Source organism: Pelophylax lessonae (genome assembly GCF_965119305.1).
Source record: "Pelophylax lessonae genome assembly, chromosome: 13".
Taxonomy (NCBI): Eukaryota; Metazoa; Chordata; class Amphibia; order Anura; family Ranidae; genus Pelophylax; species Pelophylax lessonae.
Genome location: NC_138780.1, coordinates 73,252,799 through 73,276,561, shown reverse-complemented (window position 1 = coordinate 73,276,561; position 23,763 = coordinate 73,252,799). Strand labels below are relative to the sequence as shown.

At 41.2% G+C, this 23,763-nt stretch overlaps 1 protein-coding gene across 2 annotated transcripts in view; it reads right to left on the bottom strand.

Annotated features, from left to right (window-relative positions):
• PLCB2 (phospholipase C beta 2) overlaps positions 1-23,763 on the bottom strand; it is a 354,260-nt gene that overhangs the window by 118,380 nt on the left and 212,117 nt on the right. For both annotated transcript variants that reach the window (XM_082275009.1, XM_082275010.1), the window contains exons 6-11: positions 22,579-22,632; positions 19,789-19,864; positions 12,386-12,486; positions 3,948-4,114; positions 2,539-2,685; positions 1,797-1,954 (exon numbers count right to left, since the gene is read on the bottom strand). In XM_082275009.1, coding sequence (XP_082131135.1) covers positions 1,797-1,954; positions 2,539-2,685; positions 3,948-4,114; positions 12,386-12,486; positions 19,789-19,864; positions 22,579-22,632 — 703 coding nt within the window. The remainder of the gene's footprint in view (positions 1-1,796; positions 1,955-2,538; positions 2,686-3,947; positions 4,115-12,385; positions 12,487-19,788; positions 19,865-22,578; positions 22,633-23,763) is intronic.

The window sequence follows — 23,763 nt, the reverse complement described above, 5'->3', positions numbered from 1 at the left end:
TGGCACTTTATGATATTTCATATCAATTGTTTGTTTTTTTCACATGGTCCTATACGTATGCCATTGCCATCAATGTATACATTGATATACAGATACCTATTGACATTTTTTTTATGTTTACATATTTCATGTTTTTTTCACCATTGTTACACATGCACAGTCCCTTTATTAGTTTGCAATAACATTTAGGTCCATAAGTGTATTATGGTCATAATTTGCACATATTAATTGGGACATCACATATTGTCCAAAAAAAAAAGTATTGTCTTTATAAGAGGCTTTAGCGCTTTGTTGTTTTCTATATTGTTGATACTTTGCCATGGTATTGTGCTAGCAGCTTTGTTCACATACTGGGGTATCCTTAAGCACAGGGGTCTCTCTCTTTTGTACAGTGAGGGGCATGTTTAACCTTTACAAACAGATCACTGTTTCCACAAAAGAGAGCAAAGGTTCCACCCTTCACCATGCTGGCAGCGTAAAGGCTTCTTTTGTGGCTGCTTTTTAAAGAAAAAAAAAAAAACTGTAAGATTTGCACACCTTTTGCTTTGATACACCTGGAATTTAGCTATTTAAACTGAAAATTGAATTGGGCTTTAAATAAAATTCTAATAATATGATAAAATACTATTGTGTAATTTAGAAGACTTTTCAGAGATTCCATTGATTAAAAATGAGATTTATTGTAAACAGCTAATGGCTGATATTGGATGGTTCTTAGTGCACTTTAAATTAGCAACAGCAGCGTTGTTTCTTTTAAAATTTTTGTTAGGATGAAATCTATCAGCTGGATGCCACACCAGTATTTTGTTTCATAGCTAAAGATGTTGCAGGCAGTATCTTTTCACAATGTATCTCACAGAGCGGAAGTCTATTGTGTTACCGTAATGAATGGTAAGCTTTCTGGTCCTGTCATAAGGAGAATGAATTATGCAAACACAAGGCAGTGTGACAGAATACAGAGCATAGCCAGTAAAAAGTCACAGAAAATTTTCTAATGGGTATTCTGACTGTCAGATGGAAGGCAGGATAAGGCCTGTACATTATCAACCCTGAGAAGAAGTCAGATGTAAACTTTATAGGTTGAATATGGCAGCATGCAAGACTTGATGAAAGACTATATTATTCACTCTGTCTAGGTAGGACAGGAATATTTCATCCTAAAAAAATAACTGAAAAGGGGAGAATATTAAGCAAAAAAATAAGTTGGGAACATATTGGTTAGGAAATTATGTTTAGTTGGATGCTGCTCTCCTCTACACAAAGTAACCCTTTATTAAAAACCATAGGTAGACCTCTACTGCTGTTGTCCTTCTAAAAATGCTAGTGATCTGGCCATCTTGGTCATTAGCAGTTTCTAAGTCATATACACAGTCTAACCATACAACCAATGATGTGGAGTGAGAATACTATTGCTATACTTGTTCTGAGTTAGTGACTCAGATTGTACTAAATCCATTAGATCAATATGACAGTTAGGTAATTGGCATTTTCAGTAGTAGGTACAGTCTACAAATCTTAAGAAGGAAGTCGTATAACATAATAAAGTCTGAATAAACTTGCCACTTCAAAAGGTCTCAGCGCACCCTGGAAATGAAAGCAGGACAACTAAAGGCAATGAATTAGTAATTTAATCGGGTGGTTATTGGGCAATGTATGCTTGGTGTTCAAAGGATGCAATGCATAAGGAGGCCATGATCACAAAAAAATGCACCAGCTGTCATCTGTCATACCTCTGTCATACCTATAACAAAGAAACTCGTTATCACTGGTATTGTAGAAAAATGATAGCTCCTCACCTTAAAAAGAATCTCAGTTGTCATGGTGAAGCCATGAGTGATGATTGGCTCTTCCTCTGGTGGCTTTCCTTTCCAGCAGTCAAGTTCCACACATCGGCAGCCTGAGAGCAGGGTCTGTCTATACATTTCAGGTGAAGAAACCCCTGAAAACTGACCAGCTGAAGATTGAGAAGCAATTATATTTAATAGTGTGTAGTAGAAAAGGAACCTCCATAAAGATAATGCAATCCTCAAAAATCAGTTCTATATTGGTTCCTTTCAGGCCAATTATCATTGAGAAATATGTTAAAGGGATAAAGAATTCTTTGTTTTGGTGTTTTGGCTTTTAATTGGGTTTAAATAAACAAGTTTCCTCCTTTTTTGTATCTTGGGGGGCAATTTTCTTAAGCAATGAATGTGACATTCATGAAACCTCTAAACCCCCACCCCCACGGAGTTTAAAACATTTGGTGAGTATCACAATCAAAGCTTTAAAATACTGTATATCCCATGGTATCCAAATTTGAATGACGAACAATTTGACTCATTAACTTTTTCTGAAATAACACTATGGCAAGTTTATATCATGTGGGCAGTAAGGCAGAAGTAAATATTAAAGTTTTTTTTCATCAGAAAAAAGTAACAGCTCTACCCACAAACCAGAAACATAATTAGGAAAAAATAAAGCCTATGTTGCTATTGGTATATGCTACATAGTTTTGCAGGTGTTAAGGTGTTTTTAAAAAAAGATATGTGGGTATACCTGTGAGGTAAGTGTTGTGTGAAGAGTTGATAAAGTAGTGAGTAAATGGCTGGTTCATGTCCTGGTGTACTAGTACTTTGTCCAATGACACAATGCTGTTCTCAGCGCCACACAGGAACCAGACCATACCTTCCGGAGACAGCTGCCCTAGAGGGAAGACAACAGTCACTGATAGGAAGAAAAATGTAACATTAAGGCTTCATTTACACAACAGCAGTATATGTGTTCATAGGACATTGATCTTTTAAAAGGTATACTTCATGCTGTGTATTGACCTATGTTTTGGTGCATCCAGGTTACTCATGCTTAGAAAAAAATAGAAGTCTGTACATCCAGGGGCAAATTAGATATTCTGGATGCATCTAAACACATTGTAAATGCCTGCAAATTAATGTAAATGCAAGTACATTTAAATGCAGGAGAAAGGGATCTACAAAGTATAAAGTTTGTTTATACTTCTCGGGTCAATTTCTTTAAAACTAAACTCCAAAATGATCCGTATTGGATACTTAGGTACATTGGTCCAGCTTGGCACCATGTACATATGAATATCTCATTCCTCATGGGCTGCTGGGGAAACTGAAAATCACTGTGGTAGTTGGCACTAGTACAGTGATATCCACATTATTCCAAGTCCTGCCGGAGTTCTGTGCAAGTGACTACTCCTCTGCAAACTAATCAACGAGGGGTAGCTCAGCACTCCTGTTATTCATAGAATACAAGGTCACCACACCGCCTTTCTACCTCATCCAATCCATGGATGAACTCAGCAAGTCAAGTACTAAATTCCTAAATATAAGCACAATATGAGCAGGTGATACCAGTTTTGTGTTACCATGTCAGGATTTTGGATTAGGGATTCACCTTCCAAGGCATTTAAAAATGTATCAGAGATAAAAAAAATAAAAGTATTAGTGTCTGACCAATAAAGGTATACTGTATGTCCTACACACAGCTGATTTCTATTGAACATTTCTGCAATAAACATTTTAGCTTTCTTTAAATCAAGATGGCTAAGGCTGGGTTCACACTGCCGCATGGATCGGCTCACAGCAGGGGTCCAGTGCATTCCTGTTCACCGTTCCGGATCCGATTTCAGTCTGAAATTTTGGCTGAATTCGGACCTTAAACGGACCAGATGACGCACAGGACTCCTGTACAATTCACACCGGAGCCACTCCGGAGTTATGTGAACTGGCTCCATAGAGAGCCGGTCCCAATCTCCTGACATTGGATGCAGGGAAACTCACATCCAAAAAGACAAAATTAAATTTGAAGAACTGCAGATATGCTTTTTACAGATTTGAAAACATATTACTGTTAAAAATAACCTTTTTTTATTTTTTTATATATTAAACTACATTGTAACTGCTAAAAATTGTTGTTGAAATATTTTGCACAAATCTCACCTCTCTGCTTGTTGATAGCACTAGGTTCATATTTCTCTATGAGAGTTTGTACTTGCTCTTGCTTAGCAGGTGGAAACAACAGTTCATTTAATCTTGAATCCCTTTGCTTCTGGTTAATGAATTTGGTAAGGTGATCTTTTGTCATATAAGGCTTGGCTTTGGAGTGGCTAAAAATGCAAAATGTAAGTTTATGTTTATAAGTTTTTTAACTGATATTTTGTATCTTTTTTGTATATTTAATTATATGAATGCAATCTTTTTTTATACAAATAAATATCTAATACATGACAAATGATTCCCAGAGCAGTATGGGCTAACTAAAAGAACGCACAGCAGTAGCAGCCTACTTCATAGCTGTCTTTATCTGATCACAACTTCAGACTGACTCCTCTGATAAGTCCCAGCTCATAAGTCATTCTGTGCTTTGTGTAAACTGTAGCATGGTCTACTTGAACTGCTACTCTGAAAAATAATTATATTTTTGACTTACCTTAAAATCCATTTCTCTGATGTATATTGACGGACACAGCTCCTTATCTTCTTGACCATTGGGTTATACTTCCTACTACAGAAGTAGGACACTAGGCAAGAAAAAGCTTGACTACGCCTATGGGGCAGTCCCAGGGGATATACTCCAACTCTCAGATATAGGCACTCTTTTGTTACAAGCAGTGTCAGAAGAAAGCCAACTCAACAGAGGGGTGGGTGCTGTGTCTGTCAATGAACATCAGAGAAATGGATTTTACAGTAAGTAAAAATCCAATTTTCTCTTTCATTCATTGGCAGACACAGCTCCTTATCTTTTTGACCATTGGGACTTCCCAAAGAAGTGTCAAACATGAGGGGTGGGAACAGTAAGAAAACATTTCCAAGGCTAAACTGTAGTCAACCAAGTAACATGGAGCTCAATCATAAACAAAAAAGCTTGCGGCCAAAAGGAGCATTTACAGATGCCAACACATCCACCTTATAAAACATTGTGAAAGTGTGCACAAACGACCAGGTGACCGCCTTGAAAACCTGCAGCACTGATGCCTGATGACGGAAGGCCCAGGAGGCACTAACCACCTGACTAGAGTGTGCCTTAACAGGGAAAGGAGGAACCTGACCTCTAATTGAATAGGCCTGAATCACTGTCTGTCTGATCCATCTGGAAATGGTTGCAGCAGAAGCGGCCAACCATTCTGAGGTCCATCCGTTAGTACAAATAGTGAGTCTGACTTCCTAAAAGAATCCATAGCTGCCAGGTACACCCTAATTGCCCGAAACACATCCAGGGAATGCAAGGCGATTTCCTTAGAATGTTTAGGCCTGGGACATAGGAAAGACAACTCAATGTCTTCATTCTGTGAACCACCAGGTAAGGTGAATGACAAGACAATGCCGCCAGCTATGACACCATGCGCGCAGCAGAAATAGCCACCAAAAAGGTCATCTTCTGGGACAATGTAAGCAGGGGAACCTCCCGAATATTTGCGAAGGGAGATTTCTGGAGAACTGACACCCAAATTGAGGTCCCAGGCAGGCTTGTATAAAGTACTCGAAATTTCTGCTTGAGTAAAAGTACAAGTGCTCGATCAAAAAGTGACTTGAGTAGAAGTGGAAGTGCTCACAGAAAAAGTTACTTAAGTAGAAGTACTAAAGTATTCAACATTTTCTTTACTTAAGTATTGCAAGTAGTTTTTTCAAAAAATTTGCTACTTAAGTACTAAAAGTAAAAAGTACCAGTAGTTTTGAAAAAAAAATTCTACTCAAGTACTGAAAGTAGAAGTACAAGTACTGTGTTATGTAGTTATTAAAGAAAGAAGTCAAAAGTTTGAACATCATATTGTTTTTTATTATTTCAAATGATTTATTCAAATGATTAACCTGTGTTTGTTAGTAGTTTCTTGATGCACTTTAAGCGCTGTAGCACCATTTATTTGTTTGTTTCATATTTTCTTTTTATTGGAAAGATTTGTTATAGCAGCTTTTATTATACACAGCCTTTATTTTCGTATGCGCTGATTTACAAATGACATTATACACATTTTTTTGAGCTTTATGCAACCTGCCATCTACTGTTCTGGCAGTGGTAATTTTTTTAAAAGTAACGAGTAACTATGCAGCACAAAAAAAAATATTGGAGTAGAAGTATTGAAATCATCGAAAAAATGTAGTGAAGTAAAAGTAGAAGTAGGAGAAAAAAAATCTACTCTAGGAAAGTACAGATACCGCATTTCGGTACTTAAGTACAGTACTTAAGTAGTTCTACTTCGTTACTATACATCTCTGGTCCCAGGGCGGCAATGGAGACCTCCTGGAGAAGCCAAGTGTCAAACTCCCTGGATAAAGGTACGCACCAAGGAATGTGTGGCCAATGAACGTTGAAAGAAAGTAATAATATACATTTTTTTAACAAAAAGGTTTTTTAAATTACTTTTAATTTCTGACCATAGTACATAAAGAAAATCATTTTCACATGGAGTGCATTTTAGGCACCACATTGTAAGAAAATGATAAAAAAAGTTTAGCAAGGTTATAAACTGACTACGGATTTAAGCAACAAAAAATCTTCTGCATTTTAAAAGAAAAAAAAATGTAAAAATGTTGTAAAGATAGAAGTTTGTTTTATCTTAATGCATTCTATGCATTAAGATAAAAAGCCTTCTGTGTGTAGAAGCACCCCTCAGCCCCCTAATACTTACCTGAGGTCCCTATCTGTCCAGCGATGTCCACGAGTGTCTCAGCCGACCAAGATTCTCCTTCCTGATTGGCTGAGAAACAGCAGCAGCGCCATTGGCTCCCGATGCTTTCAATCAAAGTCATCTAGTCCTTTAGGGGAGAAAGGAGGTGTGGCCGAGTCGGGGCTCCATGTCTGAATGGACACAGGGAGCTGTGACTCGGTTCAGGTGCCCCCATAGCAAGCTGCTTGCAGTGGGGGCACTTAATAGGAGGGATGGGCCAGGAGAGCAGAAGAGGGACCCGAGAAGAGGAGGATACAGGCTGCTCTGTGCAAATCCACTGCACCAGAGCAGGTAAGTGTAACATGTTTATTATTTTTGAAGGATAAAAAAACAAGACAATACAATTACTTTAATTGTTTACTATTATTATTATTATTATTACTACTATTAATAAATAATTAGTTTTTAAATTGTTGTTGTGTTGCTTTTGCCACCAGCAACCATGACCCAATTCTATCTTAATAAGTGCACCCCCTGTGCAAAAAAAGGTGTACATGCTGCTCTACAGTCTACAGTAGATTCACATCTATGCCGACAGCGCTTAATGTATATTTCTGTCAGGTTTTGCGGTGCATTATGCGTTTTTTAAACCCTCGTTTTTATATGCATTTTTGCATGCAGTTTTCATGCATTTTGCGTTTTGCTATTTTTTTAACCCTTTAAAGTGTTCTTAACCGCCCACCACATATATATTGCGACAGGGCGGCCTGGCTGCGTAAAATCACCTAAGGTACGTGATGCATGCCCGTGGGCAGAGGGCACCCGGGTGCACCCACCATCCCTGCGGCAATCTCATCAGGTCCAGACCAAAGATTTATGGTCTGGACCTGGTGATTGGTTCTGACCAATGGCAGAGCTTCCTGTGCCTGAGTAATGTAAAAACAGGCACAAAAAATGATGCAATCTCCTCTCCTGGAGCCAGTTTTGGTTTCAGCGTGAAAGAGAGAGCATCTAACATGAGTACACAAGCACTACACTGACACCAGTACACAAAGGCACATATTTAACTCCCTGATCACCCCCAAGTTTACCCGTTCAATCCCTGTCACAGTGTACACTATGTACAGTATACAGATAATTTACTGATCACTGTATTAGTGTCACCCGTGACGCCAGTTAGTGCCAGCCGAAGTTAGTGGTAGTTATCGTCAGTCCCAGATAGGTTTAGGGTACCTGCCATATATTGCCTAATAACGGTTTAACCCTTGCTCAGCCCCAGTTAACCCTTTCACTCCCTGTCACAGTGTCACTATATACAGTGTACAGATAATTTACTGATCACTGTATTTGTGTCATGGGTGACGCTAGTTAGCATCACTGTCAGACTTAGTATAGCATCAGGGTCCCGCCACAAATTTTCTAATAAAGTTTTGACCCCTGATCGCCCCCCCCCCCCAGTTAACCCTTTCACTCCCTATCACAGTGTCACTAGTAAAGTGTACAGATCTTTTTTTCTGATCACTGTATTAGTGTAACGGGTGACACCAGTTAGCATCAGCATCAGCTTCAGTTAGGGTCAATCCCAAAAAGCGAAAAGCAAAAATATTGCGCTAACTATAAAAAGCTGCTACACCAAACAACTGACAAGAAAATTGTGAATAACAAAATGTGGGAAGCGCTGTAGGAGGTGATTTCACCACCACAGTTAAAAAAAAAAAAAAAGAGCATCAGTTAAAAAAAAGAGCATATATGGCGAAGCTGGATGCAGGGAGGTATTTCACCGGTGGGCATACCACCGATCGATCGATGTGCATGGAGGAATCTGTTAGATTCTCTTTTTTCGTTCAGCCCACATGCATGAAAAAAAAATAACATTACAATATATTTAGACATCATCTTGGTATCATTTTTTTCAGCCCGCATTCAGAATTCATGTGAAAGCAATCCTAGCGGCCGCTAGACTGCTTTTACAAGCAGTGGGAGGGGACGTCCCCCTGCCTCCCATGGTTTTCTCTGGCCCACCGGGGAACCCGAGAATGCAGCCGGTGGTTCCGCCAGCTGACCATAGAGCTGATCAGAGACCAGAATGGCTCCTAACATCTCTAAGGCCTATGCAGCTACGAGCATTTTATGACTTTGGGAAATTGGGAAAGCATCTTATCCCACAGATCCTGGTGTGGCTCGTGTGGCCAGATGCTTTAAGGGCAGAGAAAGAACTAGGGTTTAATAGACCCCAAATTTTTCAAAACAGAGTACCTGTCACTACCTATTGCTATCATAGGGGATGTGTACATTCTCTGTGATAACAATAATAATGATTAAAAAAAATGGAAAAGGACAAAGTAAAAATAAAATAAAAAGGCAAAAAATGATTAAAAAAATTAATTAAAGCACTCCTGTTCCCACCCCACTTTCACCCCCCCCCCCCCCCCGTGCACAAAGGCGGTTTCATGTCATATGTAAACAGCAATGGCACCATGCTTGTGAGGTATCACCATGAATGTTAGATCAAGGGCAGTAATTCTAGCAGTAGACCTCCTCTGTAAACCTAAAATGGTAACTTGTAAAGGCTTTTAAATGGCTTTTAAAAATGTATGTAGTTTGTCCCTGCTACATGGGCATGTACAATTTTAAAGCATGTCATGTTTGGTATTTATGTACTCTATATAAGATCATCTTTTATAATTTACCAAACATTTGGGCAAAATAGTACGTTTTTGTGCATTAAAAAACAAAAAAGTGTTTTTTCTTCCAAAGAAATAGCGTTTGTAAAATCCGTGCACAAAAACTGTTTAAAAAAAATTGCAACACCCACCATTTTAATCTGTAGGGCCACTGCTTGAAAAAATATATAATGTTTGAAGGGTTAAAAGTTATTTTCTAGCAAAAAATAAAAAATTATGCAAACCAAAAGTGTCAAAAAGGCCTTGGTCTTCAAGTGGTTAGAAGATTGGGTGATGTGTGGAATAAGCTTCTAATACTTGGCATAAAATGTCAGGACAGTTCAACCCCCCCCCCCCCCCATGACCCCTTTTTTTGAAAGTAGACACCCCAAGCTATTTGCTGAGAAACATGTTGAGTCAATGGAATATTTTATATTTTGCCACGTTTCGGGAAAATTACACATTTTTTTTTTTTTACACAAAGTTGTCACTAAATGATATATTGCTCCCACATGCCATGGGTATATGTGGAATTACACCGCAAAATACATTCTGCTGGTTCTTCTGAGTACAGGGATACCACATGTGTGCAAATTTTTAGCAGTCTAGCCGCGTACAGGACCCCGAAAACCAATCACTGCCTTCAAGCTTTCTAAGAGCGTAAATTGTTCATTTTACTTCCTCACTAGCTATCATAGTTTCAGAGGCCCTGAAATGTCAAGATAGCACAAAACCCCCCTAATGAAAAAAAAAATTAATTTTTTACGAAAATTGTTACAAAATATAAAATATTCCATGGACTCATCATGCCTCTCAGCAAATAGTTTGGGATGTCTACTTTCCAAAATGGGGTCATTTGGGGGGGGGGGTGGGGTTTGTGCTATCTTGACATTTCAGGGCCTTGGAAACTGTGATAGGTAGTGAGCAATTTACGCCCATTGAAATTCTGAAGGCGGTGATTGGTTTTCGGGGTCCTGTATGAGCTAGGGTACCAAAAAGTCCCACTCATGTGATATGCCCGTACTCAGGAGAAGCAGAAGAATGTATTTTGGGATGTATTCCACATATACCCATGGCATGTGTGAGCAATATATAATTTCAATGGTAACCTTGTGTGCCTTTTTTTTTTTTTTGTCATTAATCAATGGGCTCAGCATTTCTCTCAGCAAATTCCTTGGGGTGTCTACTTTCCAAAAAGGGGTAACTTGGGGGGGGGGGGTTGTTGTACTGCCCTGTCATTTTAGCACCTCAAGAAATGAGATAGGCAGTCATAAACTAAAAGCTGCGTAAATTCCAGTAAATGTACCATAGTTTGTAGACGCTATAACTTTTGCATAAACCAATAAAAATACGCTTATTGAATTTTTTTTATCCAAGACATGTGGCTGAATACATTTTGACCTAAATATATGACATAAATTGAGTTTATTGGATTTTTTTATAACAAAAAGTAGAAAATATAATTATTTTTTAAATTTTCGATCTTTTTTAGTTTATATCGCAAAAAAAATAAAAATCCCAGTGGTGATCAAATACCACCAAAGAATGCTCTATTTGTGGGAAAAAAGGACACAAATTTAGTTTGGGTACAGCGTTGCATAACCGCGCAATTACCAGTTAAAGCAGCACAGTGCCAAATTGCAAAAAGTGCTCTGGTCAGGAAGGGGGTAAAACCTATGAATACCCATTAAACACCTGTGCTCAGTGACCAAAAATATTAACTCAATGACCAAGAATATCAGCTGCTGCGTGTAACGCCTGATATGTTTGCATAAAGTGTAGTCCTTAATCACACCTCTTAAACCATCAACCACAAACTATACAAAATAATGCTACAGTCAGGGATTTCAAAAAAATCAGAGGAGATAAAGGGCTCAACTAGTGTAAAAAAAAACTTTTTTATTTAGGTGACAGACATTTACAACTTTAAAAATCCATAAGCTATCATGCTCACATTTGACTGTGCATTCCACCCTGTACCCGAGTTATGTAGCGTTTTCATCATACAACACTGGCTTTGCTTTAACAAGCACAAGCCCTGTTTGTAGCTCCGATCACTTGGTCCTTTCACCACGTGACATCTGGGTGTCTCCAGCGGACCAGCTTTCCTTCCTGTAACCCCACCTCAACGTACATTTCCTCCTGCTGACACCTTCAGGAGGTGATACAGGAAATGTTACTTGCACCTTCATTTTATAAACCAATTATAACCCTTAACATACTTAAATAGTACTTACATTTATGTAAAGGGTTAAAATTGCAACATAGATGCAAGTAACATTTCCTGTATCACCCCCTGAAGAAATCTGAAGAAATCAGCACGACGAAACTTATGTCGAGGTGGGGTTACAGGAAGGAAAGCTGGTCCACTGGAGACATGTGGTGAGAGGCTCTAGTGATCGGAGCTACAGACATGGCTTGTGCTTGTTATAGTGAAGCCAGCCTTGTATGATAAAAATGCTACATAACCTGGGTGCGGGGTGGAATGCACAGGTAAATGTGAGCAGGATAGCTTATGGATATTGTATACGTCACTCGCCTAAATACATTTTTTTTGCACCACTATTAGAGCCCTTTATCGCCTCTGATTTTATGAAATCCCTGACCATGGTGAGAGGAAGGAGCGGTGTTACCTTGGATGATTAACCCCTTGGGGAAAACACTGACTGGCCTACTCTAGCAGGGGGTCAATCCTGTCTGGTGAGTTCTCATATGTGGTGGTGGCTTATTGCTTAACACACGAGAACACTTTTTTAAGAGCACTTTTTTGGACAGTATTGCACAAGATAAATGATAGCTGCAAGCAGCATTTGAAGGATATTATTCATTAATGGACTTTCTCTTTAAAGCTGCACTATATGGGACATTATAATTTTATATTTTAGTATTATTTGGTATAATTTGTGGTTGATGGTTTAACCACTTTACCTCTGGCCACTGTGCCTCTACTGCGGCACAGTGGCTCGTTATCGTCCAGCGACGTAGACCTACGTCGCTGGACTCCTCCCCCTGTAGGCGTGCTCCCGCTGTTTTCATTCCCCGATCGTTGGGGAATCTAGTTTGGAGATCCGCCCGCCTGTGTAAATTTAGACCGATTTAGAAGACTTACTAGGAGGTGAAGATTTCATCAATCTCTGGCCGAGGGCACAGCTGCATGAGGAATGTTCTGTAGACAGATTCTGGGAAATCTTCAGGATTGATGGATTCGTTCTAAAAACGTAGCAGAGAATAAAAATTTTAAAAAATCCTTTAAGGAGTGTTATTTTTTGTCCACAATGTTATTTGTGAAGTGGAGATTGGTGTGCAAATTTGATGAGCTATTCTTTTTATAATGGGCGCAGATCAGACTACCGTGCATGTTTTTGGCCTAGCTTGGCAGATTAATACATTTATGCAAAATAGCATGAAAAAAGTACAAACTTCAAAACCTGGGATTACTGATAATAGAGCAATAGAGCTAAAGGTGAGTTTTAAGGCTTCCACAAAATATGATTCTACAGTATACCTCAAATGATATGGGTCAGTTTATGTGAAGCCATCTCCTCCTCATCCTACTATAGGCACTTTGTTTTATTGTGCAATTCCTTCTGTACTGCCCAAGTATCTGCACACCAACTGCTGGAGAAGGAAACTGCAGATATGTACTGGAGGATATGTACCAAAGCAAAAATATTTGATAAACATTCTGTTTGGCGGGCAGCAGCAATTTTAATAATCCTTAAAGGCAGCATTAAAAAACACATGCCTAGGGGTGCCCTTAACCCATCTATGAAGTGGGGCACTTGTATGAAGCATACAACCTACTAGAGCAGAACATTTGACATTTACGAAGAAATATAAATGTTTGTTTAAATTGTCAGTAAATGGCAGCTCCTGTATGCTTTACTTTGTAAACAAAGTGGCTTGGGATTCTCTTCATCTATGTCAGGCCCTTATTCCAGATGATACATAAGTGGTCCAGTTACCTTGGTGCAAATGTATTCACTTTATAGTTATTACAACAGACAAGGGATGCTCATTACATCCGGAGGAAAAGAGATTTAAAATCAACATACAGAAAGGCTGTGAAAATGTGGAATAGATTCCCTCAGGAACTAGTTCTGGTCAGCTCATTTGATCGCTTTAAAAAAAAAATGCATTCATTTTAGCTTAATGCATTCCTAAATGCATAGAATATAACTGGATATTAACATGTATAATGTAGGTAATAACACCAGAGATTGTTGATCCAGGCAATATCCAATTTCCTTCAGGGAATCAGGAAGAACTTTTTCCTCCACTGGAGAAAATTGGAGCATACTTAATTTTTTCTGCCTTCCTCTGGAATATCGGTGGGTATACGGTTCTGTATATGGAGGTGTTCCTATTTATTTATTCACTTTTCTCTTACGTCCTCTGACAGGCGCAGCCGCTTCATAGTTTCCTCACAAATGGGTAATGCGCCACCTACAGGAGTAGACTAGGCATTGAAACTATTTAGAAAAACTTTTTACTAGACACACCCTTAGGGGCTGTCCCCTCAGACATTACCCCAGACACATCCAGCTTACTAATCAGTTTCTTGCTGCCTAGTGTTAGGAGTAGGACCTAGGTGTCGCTGCTGGGACTCTAGTCTCAGTTTTTTATTTTCTTTGAGAAATGTTTCTGTTTATTTTTCTTTACTCACTATCGCTAGCTAATATCAGGGGGATCCTCCTGGTGAACTACAAGCGACAGCCGGGCTGAGGTTTTGCACTGGATAATCTAGATCCTTATGGTCTCCCACCCTGGCCAACGAGCGTGCGCAGGTTATATAAAGGGGAACTCCAGCAGTAGCGCGGTTTGGTGGTGCGGACCGCTAGCGTGGGTTTAAAGAGACAGTGTACCTTTTTGTGTCAATTTATTAAAATGGAGTCCCAGAGTGAAAATTTCCCCACTGGCTTGGTGTGTGCATCCGGGTCATCTGGATCTACTACCCTAGCATCCCTGTCTGCAGTTATTGAAGCTCTGACATCCAAAGTTCCTATTAATAAACGGCCAATGCCCTCTCAATCTCCTGATTCTGAGCCTAAAGTGGTTGCCACAGACACTGCCCTGAGGGATCCCTGTCTTCACACTCGGACGGCGAAGAGGATGAGTCCTCCTCAGCTGCAGAGCGGGAAAGCGCTTTGGTAGAAGCACTGGTTCGCTCCATCAGGGAGACTCTGCATATTGATGATGAGCCCACACAGTCAGGAAAGTGGGTTTTCTTCGGCTACCGCAAAGCCCAGAAGTCGGCTCAGGTTTTCCCTTTCCCCGAGGAGTTTCACTAGACCGTGAACGAGCAATGGCGGTGCATTAAGCACATGCTGGCAGTGCCTAAGCGTTTTCAGCGCCGCTACCCTTTTGCAGACTCCGTTTCCAATCACTGGATGGTGTCACCTAAGGTGGACCACACTGTGTCCCGGTTGAATAAATCCACGGTGGTTCCCTTGGAGGACTCCCCAGTGTTTAAGAACTCAGTGGACAGGCGCCTAGAATCTCTTTTCCGCCACCAGCACTTGGTGGCGGGCTTACTCCTCAAGCCTGTGTTCCCTTCCGTGCTGGTCTCTCAGATGGTCATGGAATGGATTAAGGTGCTGAAGAGCAACCTGCTGGCGGAGCAGGTTCCCCCGACTCTCGTCAAGCACACGGATCAAATGGCCCAGGCCATGGTGTATCTGTGTGACGTGGCCCCGGACGGGGCTCCTCTGGTCGCAAGATTGTCTGCAGTGGGGGATTGCAATTGATCGCATGGTCTTAAGAGCTGGTCGGCAGACTAAGCCTCTAGGAAGACCATGTCGGATCTCCCCTTTTTGGGGAGACGCCTGTTTGGTGACTCCTTGGATGAAATGCTCAAGGGACTCACAGAGGTAAGAGTACTCTTCTGCCCCAGTCTGTGAAGGGTAAGGCACCCCACGGTAAGCGGGGCCCCTCCTTCAAGGCTCACTGGGGGCTTTTTCGTGCCTCAGGGGTGCGGGAAAAAGGTAAACCGTTCAAAGCCTCCAGCGGGAACAAGAAAGCTTGGTCAGGTAAGCCCAAGGCTGGTCAGTCCGGTGCTGTGGTCAAGTCTTCCTCCGCATGAAGGGACGTCCCTCACCTGGCTCAGGGGTGGGGGGGACGTCTGCGTTACTTTCCGGAACCCTGGACGTCTCTGATTCAAGACAAATGGGTTCACTAATTGATTCGTACTGGGTACAAGATCAAATTTCGATTTCGCCCAGCAGACAGGTTCTTTCCATCAAATCTCCATCTGTCCCCGAATCGTTTAAAGGATCTCAAGGGGGCTGTGCAAGATCTTCTCGCACAGGGCGTTATTGTCCCAGTTTCTTAGCGGGACAGGTTTCGGGGCTTCTACTCAAACCTGTTCACAGTGCCCTGGAAAGAGGGCAAAGTGCGCCCTAACCTGAAACTCAAATCTCCAAACCATTTTGTACGGGTGCAGATGTTTCAGATGGAATCTGTTCGGTGGGTGGTGGCGTCTTTAAATCAAGGCGATTTTCTGGTCTCCATCGATTTAAAGGATGCGTATCTGCACATCTCTATCTACGAAGTTCACCAGCGGTTTCTCCGCTTTGCAGTAGCGGAGGAAAATTTTCAATTTGTGGCAATACCCTTTGGTCTAGCTTCAGCTCCCAGCGTCTTCACCAAGGTTTTGGCCCCAGTGCTGTCTCTGCTGCGCAAGAAGGGGATTGCGGTCCTCGGTTGTCTGGATGAACTCCTGCTATAGGCAAGCTTGTGTGACACTCTGTCGGGCGATCTGACGGTCACAGTTCAGACGCTCCAGGAGTTCGGGTGGACCATCAATGTCCAGAAGTCGGCACTGACCCCATCAGTACATCTGAATTATCTGGGCATGGTCTTGGACTTCGCTCAAGCAAAGGTTTTCCTCCCAGAGGAGAAACTTCAGACCTTGCAGGGCGAGATCAGAGCCCTCAGGGACAGCGATCTTGCCTCCCTGCGGACCTGCATGAGGTCCCTGAGACTGATAGTGTCGGCCTTCGAGACAATCCCGTTTGCCCAGTTTCACACAAGGACTCTGCAGGCAGAGATTCTTGCAAAATGGAACAAGGACCCTCAGTCCTTGGACAGAATGATTTGTTTGAGCCTTCTCAAGGACCAATCTTCCATCCTGCTTTACGGTCTCTGGCTTTAATGACGTGGCTGTTGAAGGCCAGGTGTTGAGAGACAGAGGTCTCTCTGATGCCATGATTCCTACCTTGTTGAGGGCCCAAAAGGCTACCTCCAGGAAGATTTACCATCATACCTGGAAGGCGTACATTGCCTGATGTGAGTCGCAAGGGTTGCATCCTCGCTTCTTTTCCATGGCGAGGGTATTAACTTTCTTGCAGAAAGGTGTGGAGCAGAGTTTGGCTTTGGGCACGCTTAAAGGTGAGGTGTCAGCCTTGGCCATTTACTTCCAGCGTCCCTTGGCGACTAACTCCTTTATTCGCACTTTTCTTCAAGGGGTGTGTTATCTGGCTCCTCCAAGGCGATCCCCCTTGCCTCTGTGGAATCTGAATTTGGTTTTGTCCATTCTGCAAGGACCTCCCTTTGAAAATGTCAGAGAGATTTCTCTGCCTGTGTTGTTCCAGAAAGTTGCCTTTCTGGTGGCTATCACCTTTGCTCGCAGGGTGTCTGAGTGGGCGGCGCTGTCTTACCGTTCGCCTTATCTGGTCGTTCATAGGGATAAGGTTGTTCTGCGACCCAATCAATCTTTTCTCCCTAAGGTGGTGTCTGCTTTCCACCTCAATGAGGATATTGTGTTGCCTTCACTTTGTGCGAAGCCCAAGCATCTCAAGGAATTTGCTCTGCATTCACTGGATGTGGTCCGTGCGATCAGGGTTTGCCTGTCGGCCACAGAATCTTGTCGGACATCTGACTCCCTGTTTGTCCTTCCTGAGGGACCTCGTAAGGATTCGGCTGTGTCCGCTGCAACCATTTCCAAATGGATCAGACAGACCCACAAAAGGGTCAGGTTCCTCCTTTCCCTGTGAGGGCACATTCTACTAGAGCCATGAAGGCCTCTTGGGCTTTTTGCCATCAGGCTTCTGTGGCTCAGGTGTGTAAGTCGGTGACCTGGTCGTCCGTACACACCTTTACAAAACTCTACAAGATTGATTTGATGGCATCCTCGGATGCTTCCTTTGGCCGCAAGGTTTTGCAGGCTGCTGTTTGCTGAAGAGACTTGGTCTGGGGTGAATTTTCATTTGGAGGTTAGCTCCTGTTGGTTGAGCTTATGTTGCCCTGTTTGCTACGTTTTTTCTGACCTTGATGGATCGATACCGTTTAGTTGGTTGCGTTTCTTCCCACTCCTCATGCCCACACTGCTTTGGGACATCCCATTTGTGAGTAAACTATGAAGTGGCTGCGTCTGTCAGAGGACTCAGAGAAAATAATTTGACGGTAAGTTCTTATAAAAATTCTATTTTTTCTATTCCTTGAGCTAGAAGAACTTTTATATTTTTTTCAACCTAACTATATACGTATAGATGCAAATGGGGGGACCTAAAAAAATAATTTGTGGGGTTTCTTATAAAATACATACCATACTCTTGTCCTTAATGAGGGTCTGGTATGGATGTCAAAGAGATCCCCACGCAAAAAAAAACAAAACAGAAAAACAAGGTATTTCCAATATTCCATACTAGCTGCTTTGGGCTGGTATCTGAGAGCCTCCTTTTTTAAAGGGACCTTCCAGATTCCAAAAGGCCACACAACCAAAATTTAGACCGATCTCGAGGAAAATACAAATACAAAATACTGCATGTACTGAGGTCTTGGTAAGCAGTTTTACAATATGTGGCCCTTTTAGAAGCAAATACAGCTGAACATTATTGTTCTTTAACCACTTAAGGACCAAGCCTATTTCTATTAAAACAATTTTTTGATCACTTTTATTCCTACTACAAGGAATGTAAACATCACTTGTATTAGAAATAGGCAGGACAGGTCCTCTTTAATGTGATATCTGGGGTCAAAAAGACCTCACATCTACCCTTAAAAGCAAAAAAATATATATAATTTTATTTCAGCATGAAAAAAAATGTATAACCTAGTAATTCTTTATAAGCTAAAGGATAGGCTTTTAAGTGACAGCAGCAGCCTCACTCCATCTATATAATTATATACATAATTCCTTTCACATTTTCTACATTGGAATACATGATAGCGTGAGAGACATTCTTGTATATTAAAAAAAATGGTCCCCTTAAGGCCATTGGGAGGAAGCAACGTATGACATCGCTCTGGTCCTCCAAGGCCATAGAGTTGAGTGGGGACCATCTTGCCCTCACTTGACTTCCTGCCTGGGACATGAATGGACCAGATCCTTTTCCCCCACTACTGAGGACTCCAGTAAGTGGGGAAAATGACCCGGAAGAGGCGGGAGGGGACACCTCTCCCGCTGCCCATAAAAATGATCCTGCGGCAAATCCACTGCTGGAATCAATTTCATTGAAAGAGGACCGCCTGCCCTGTAAGAAAATACCAGGGTTATGGCAACTATCTGCTGTCATAACATCGGTATTCAATGGTAAAGTACTGACGTAAAACTGCGGTGGGCTGTCCGGTAATTTTTTTTGTTTTATATGGGGGGGGGGGGGGGGGTTAAGCTGGCCACGCATTATACATTTTTCTTATTCAATATCCTTTAGATTTACCTAATTTTTAGTGCAAGGGCCTGCCTGATTGCATACAAATTGAAAGTGTTTAGGTTTGACCACATATTATATGGTTTTGGTAAATCTAAATGAAGGGTCTAAAAGCAAGGGTCTGCCTGATTGCACACAAATTGAAAATGTTTAGCTTTGACCACATATTATATGGTTTTTGGTAAATCTAAATGAAGGGTCTAAAAGCAAGGGTCTGCCTGATTGCACACAATTTGAAAATGTTTAGCTTTGACCACATATTATATGGTTTTGGTAAATCTAAAGGAAAACTATAGAAGAAAATTGTATAATGTATGACTAGCCTTAGAATGCCTGTTTAATTCCTCTTGGGGAGGAATTTACTCTCACTTCCTTAAAAGGAATCACAAGGACAAGATATGATGGGATTTGCCCCTTTTGGAAAAGAGACAACAAAAGCATATTTTTAAGTAGGGTGGAGTAGGAGTTGAAATATCTGTTGGGGTTGTATTGCTTTCTAAATCTATCTGTCTTAGTGACACTCTGCTTTCATGTCCTATCCTGGTGTCACTGGGATAGGAAGTCATGTAAAATCTCCCCAATGAGGGCACAGACATCAATAAGATATGAAAGGAAGTCTGACTTACCCATCCTATTGAAAAATGAAAAAAAAAAAAGGTTATATCTGGTGTTGGCTTTAATTATGGCACAAAATGATATGTAAGCAAAAAGTAATAAAGATTTCTATAGGTAATTGCGACATCTTTATCAGAATTTTAGATCATCTTACATTATGTGTAAATAAACAGACACCATCTATGAAGGCTTTAAATATAGAATTATATATATAACAGGTCAGCACAGACATTAGTATGATACTCACTTTCCCCTTCGACAGATGACAAGCGTTTAATGCCTGTTCCACTCTCTTCCTGTCTGCAGGAAACATCTGGAAAATACTGTCCAAGAGAGAGACAGAGAAACCATGATTTGAGAATAATTATCTGTTTTAGAGTAAATTATTTCTTTACTAGCAGAAGAGCTGGTTAATTTAACTCTGCAAGAAGTGGAACCGTTTCTCACAGCTACAGATGTCCAATAATCCCGTTTATTGCATCTTCTCAAAATTGGACGATTTATGATGGGAACAAAGAGGTTGATTTAGTAAAATTAGAGCGGGCAAAATCTGCTGTAACTATGCATACAATACAATCAGCTTTGAGTTTTTTTTTTTTTTGGTGTAGCACCCTACAAGGTAGGTGCTAGGTAAAGTATAGTGGGCCTTGTCTGCTTAACAGCAGGGTCATGATTTTCAGCTGGTCTGTCATGGTTCCCAGGTGTGGCTGTTGAGACTGGGGGGTCTCCCCACTGTACTTAATGAGAGGGTTCACATTGGGCAGTGGAGGAAACCTAGCCAATGGTGCACTCAGGCCTGTATCTACCCCAGCAAAGCAGATTCTACCACACAGCATTCTGGGAGTGGGTATAGGTTTGAGGGGAGCACATGATGCAGTGTCTTTCATGGGAAACAGAGTCCCAGGAGGGAGAGTACGGCTGTCTCCCCTCCTGTCAGAGGAATCGGTGTCCCAGGCAGCTTGTCAGAGGATCTGGTGTGCCGAAGACCAGCGGAGCTGAAAGGGGTCAAGTTTCAGGAAAGCATTCCCAGTTCATGAGTACTGCAAACTGCCCCTGGGGGTCTGCCTAGTGAGAGGGGACCACTCCGGAGAAGGTCAGAGGGATCCGGGAGCTAGCTAGCCGGTGCAGGAAGCAAGTGTAAAGGGGGTGCCAGAGTTTGGGCCCTAAAGTGTACAAGGGGGTGCCAGTGTGTGGACCCTGAAGTATAGAGGGGGTGCCAGCAGTTGGGCCCTGAAATGTTCAGTGTACAGCGTGTAGTGTACAGTGTTGAGAGTTGCAGCAGCAGAAGCAGTTTACAGAAGCTACCTCAGTCAGGGAGGACTGGAGGGAGCAGTGTTCAGGACTTTTGAGCTAACCAGAGTATCAGAAGTCAGTTCTCAGTACAGTCCAGGCCTTTTGAGCTAACCAGAGTGTCAGAAGTCAAGTTTCAAGTACAGTACGGCAAGTCAGTGTTTTTGAAGCGCCAGCAATTGTTGGTCGGCCCCCAGCCGGTGTCAAGACAGCGCTGAAAGGCATTTTTCTTCAAGTGTCCCATTTTGTACCTAGTTGAGCCAGAGGAGTATCCCACTCATTCCCTTCTCCCATCCCCAACATAAAATAAATAAAACAAACCAAAGATGCCGGACTAGTCTTTGACTCAAATCTCACACTTGGGTATTCAACTTAATGGGGATGCTGGCGTTTCCGGGAACTATGGCAGACCCACATCAGGCCCAATGCCTGGAAAATCTGCTACATTGGTTAAAGCTTAAATGAACAAGTTGAAGATAGAAGCTGACTGGCTACCTTGCACAGCTGCGCCAGATTTTGCACGCTCCAGATTTAGGCCCCTTTCACACGGGCTTTCCGATCAGGTCCGCCTGTCAGTTTTTCAGGCGGACCTGATCGGATGCTCCATGTACCCCTATGGAGCAGTGGATGTCAGCGGTGACATGTCTGCTGACACCCGCTGCTATCCGATCCGATACCGTTCATGAAATCCAGATGGATGGAAACCATATTTTCCATCCGTCTGGAGGATCGGATCGGATGAAAACGGACAGGTCGTCCGTTATCATCTAATCTCCCATAGAGGAGAGTGGGGATCTGACAGGTCTGCCTCTGCAAACTAAGTGGAGATGGAGCCGTCATCCGCCTGCTCCGCGGGGATCGGCGGATCGATCCCCGCTGAGCACAATGGAATCCGCCGGGCTGAAAGCCCGTGTGAAAGGACCCTCAGTAAATTAACTCAATTTAATGTATCTCTGCTGGTCAAAGCAACAGACCAGACCCCGGCTCCTATTTTCCCATCACAAGGTTGAGTAAAGTGATATTACCGAAACTGATTTTTCGGGAAAATTAATAATCCCCCTTCTCCTAAATGTCATCAAAATAAACCTCAAATCATGCCCTGCAGACTTCTAAGGCGAAAATTTACCACAAAAATTATATCACACAGCTTTGTTTTCTAACAGAATTAATTGGTAACCGTGTCAATACAAAAAGGGTTAGCGTAAGTGTTAGCTCCATTAGTTGGAGTGACATTGGAGTTAGTTTGCACTAGGGTTCCTCAATATCTGAAAGCATGCTACCAGATAACAGGCCTAGGACACTTAAAAAAAGCTTCCCCATCCCTCAGGGTTCATATAAAGTCTATTGCACCCAAACCACAAAAAAGATTGATACAATAAATAAAAACCAAACAGTTCTGACTTTCAGCTAAATGGCAAAATTCCCAATGTCCGGTTTCACTTGTTCCTATCACTAGGTAGAATTTATTTTATTTGCTTTTAGAAGCAACACAGGTACTGTACATAAATAAAAATGTGAACAACACTGACAACTGAAAAATTAGCCTGTGTGTGCCAGACCTGAAGAATACTTGCATACTGTGTATCACCTCAATGTACAGTCACCTTTTTTGATTATTGAGAACACACATAAATCACAATTCGTTCTTTATTATACAGAACGCTATAAGATAATTGTTGTTCCTCTATGTTACTTTGCATAGTAAGCCAGCCCACTGCTTTCTATCCAGGTGCTATGCGTCACTTACTTCCGCACAGGAATCTTTCCCTCTGCATTTAGCTGAAGTGTAAGCTTTACATGTCTACAAAAAAACAGAAAGAGAGAGCACAAACAATTTTAGAACTACACAAACCATTTATAATATTCAGTACAAGCTATTAATGTATTTTATTGGTTACAAATGAATTAGTCAGAATAGGAATAGAGGGAAAACATTTAAAATCATTAAAAATCTCAAGAAGATCGGCGCTAATTCTCAATCTTCCAATAAATTACAATAAAAAACGATGTAAAACCAATGTGCTAGGATAAATATGATTGCAAAATGAATAAATATTAAAATCTATTTTATGAATATATAACTTCTTATGTGATAATCTGCCAATCCTCACTAGAATAAGTGTAGATGGATGGATAAGGTGCCAATGGATGAATCCGTGTAATGAAATTGATTAAGAAAAATTAATATATTTTGTGTGTCTTCTATTTAAAAAGATTTTTTCAAGAGAACCAAAAATTCCAGAGATGTGAATCTAGAGTTCACATCTCTGGAATTTTTTGTTCTCTTGAAAAAATCTTTTTAAATAGAAGACACACAAAATATATTAATTTTTCTATATTAATATTAATTTTTCTAATCAATTTCATTACACGGATTCATCCATCAGCACCTTATCCATCCATCTACACTTTTTAATATTTATTCATTTTGCAATCATATTTATCCTAGCACATTGGTTTTACATCGTTTTTTATTGTAATTTATTGGAAGATTGAGAATTAGCGCCGATCTTGAGATTTTTAAGATATTGTTCACAGTGGGGACACTGATTAAGATTGGCTGCTTTTCTTTGCGGTTTTGCACACCTTTTTATCCCATTGCATTAGAAGCAGTTCCTGAGGTTTAACCCTTTAGGTAACGCACTGGTCCTCAGCTTTTTTATTCAAAATCATTAAATCATTGCTATCTGGACTTGAAGCTCAAGTGGTCTGTTGATGGTGGATAGGTGTGTAGGATGCCAGTCTTCAAAACCCTGCAGAGTGCTCTATATACTGGCAAGGTAGACTCTACCAACCAGGTAAGTTGATGTGGTTGAAGGGCAGGTTGGATAGGAGGTGCCTCCTGATTGCCTTATTTCAAGGAAGAACAAAACCAGGACAGGTTTTCTGCCCAGTTGTTTTTCACCCCCGAGTTCTCAAAAGCAAGTGTCTA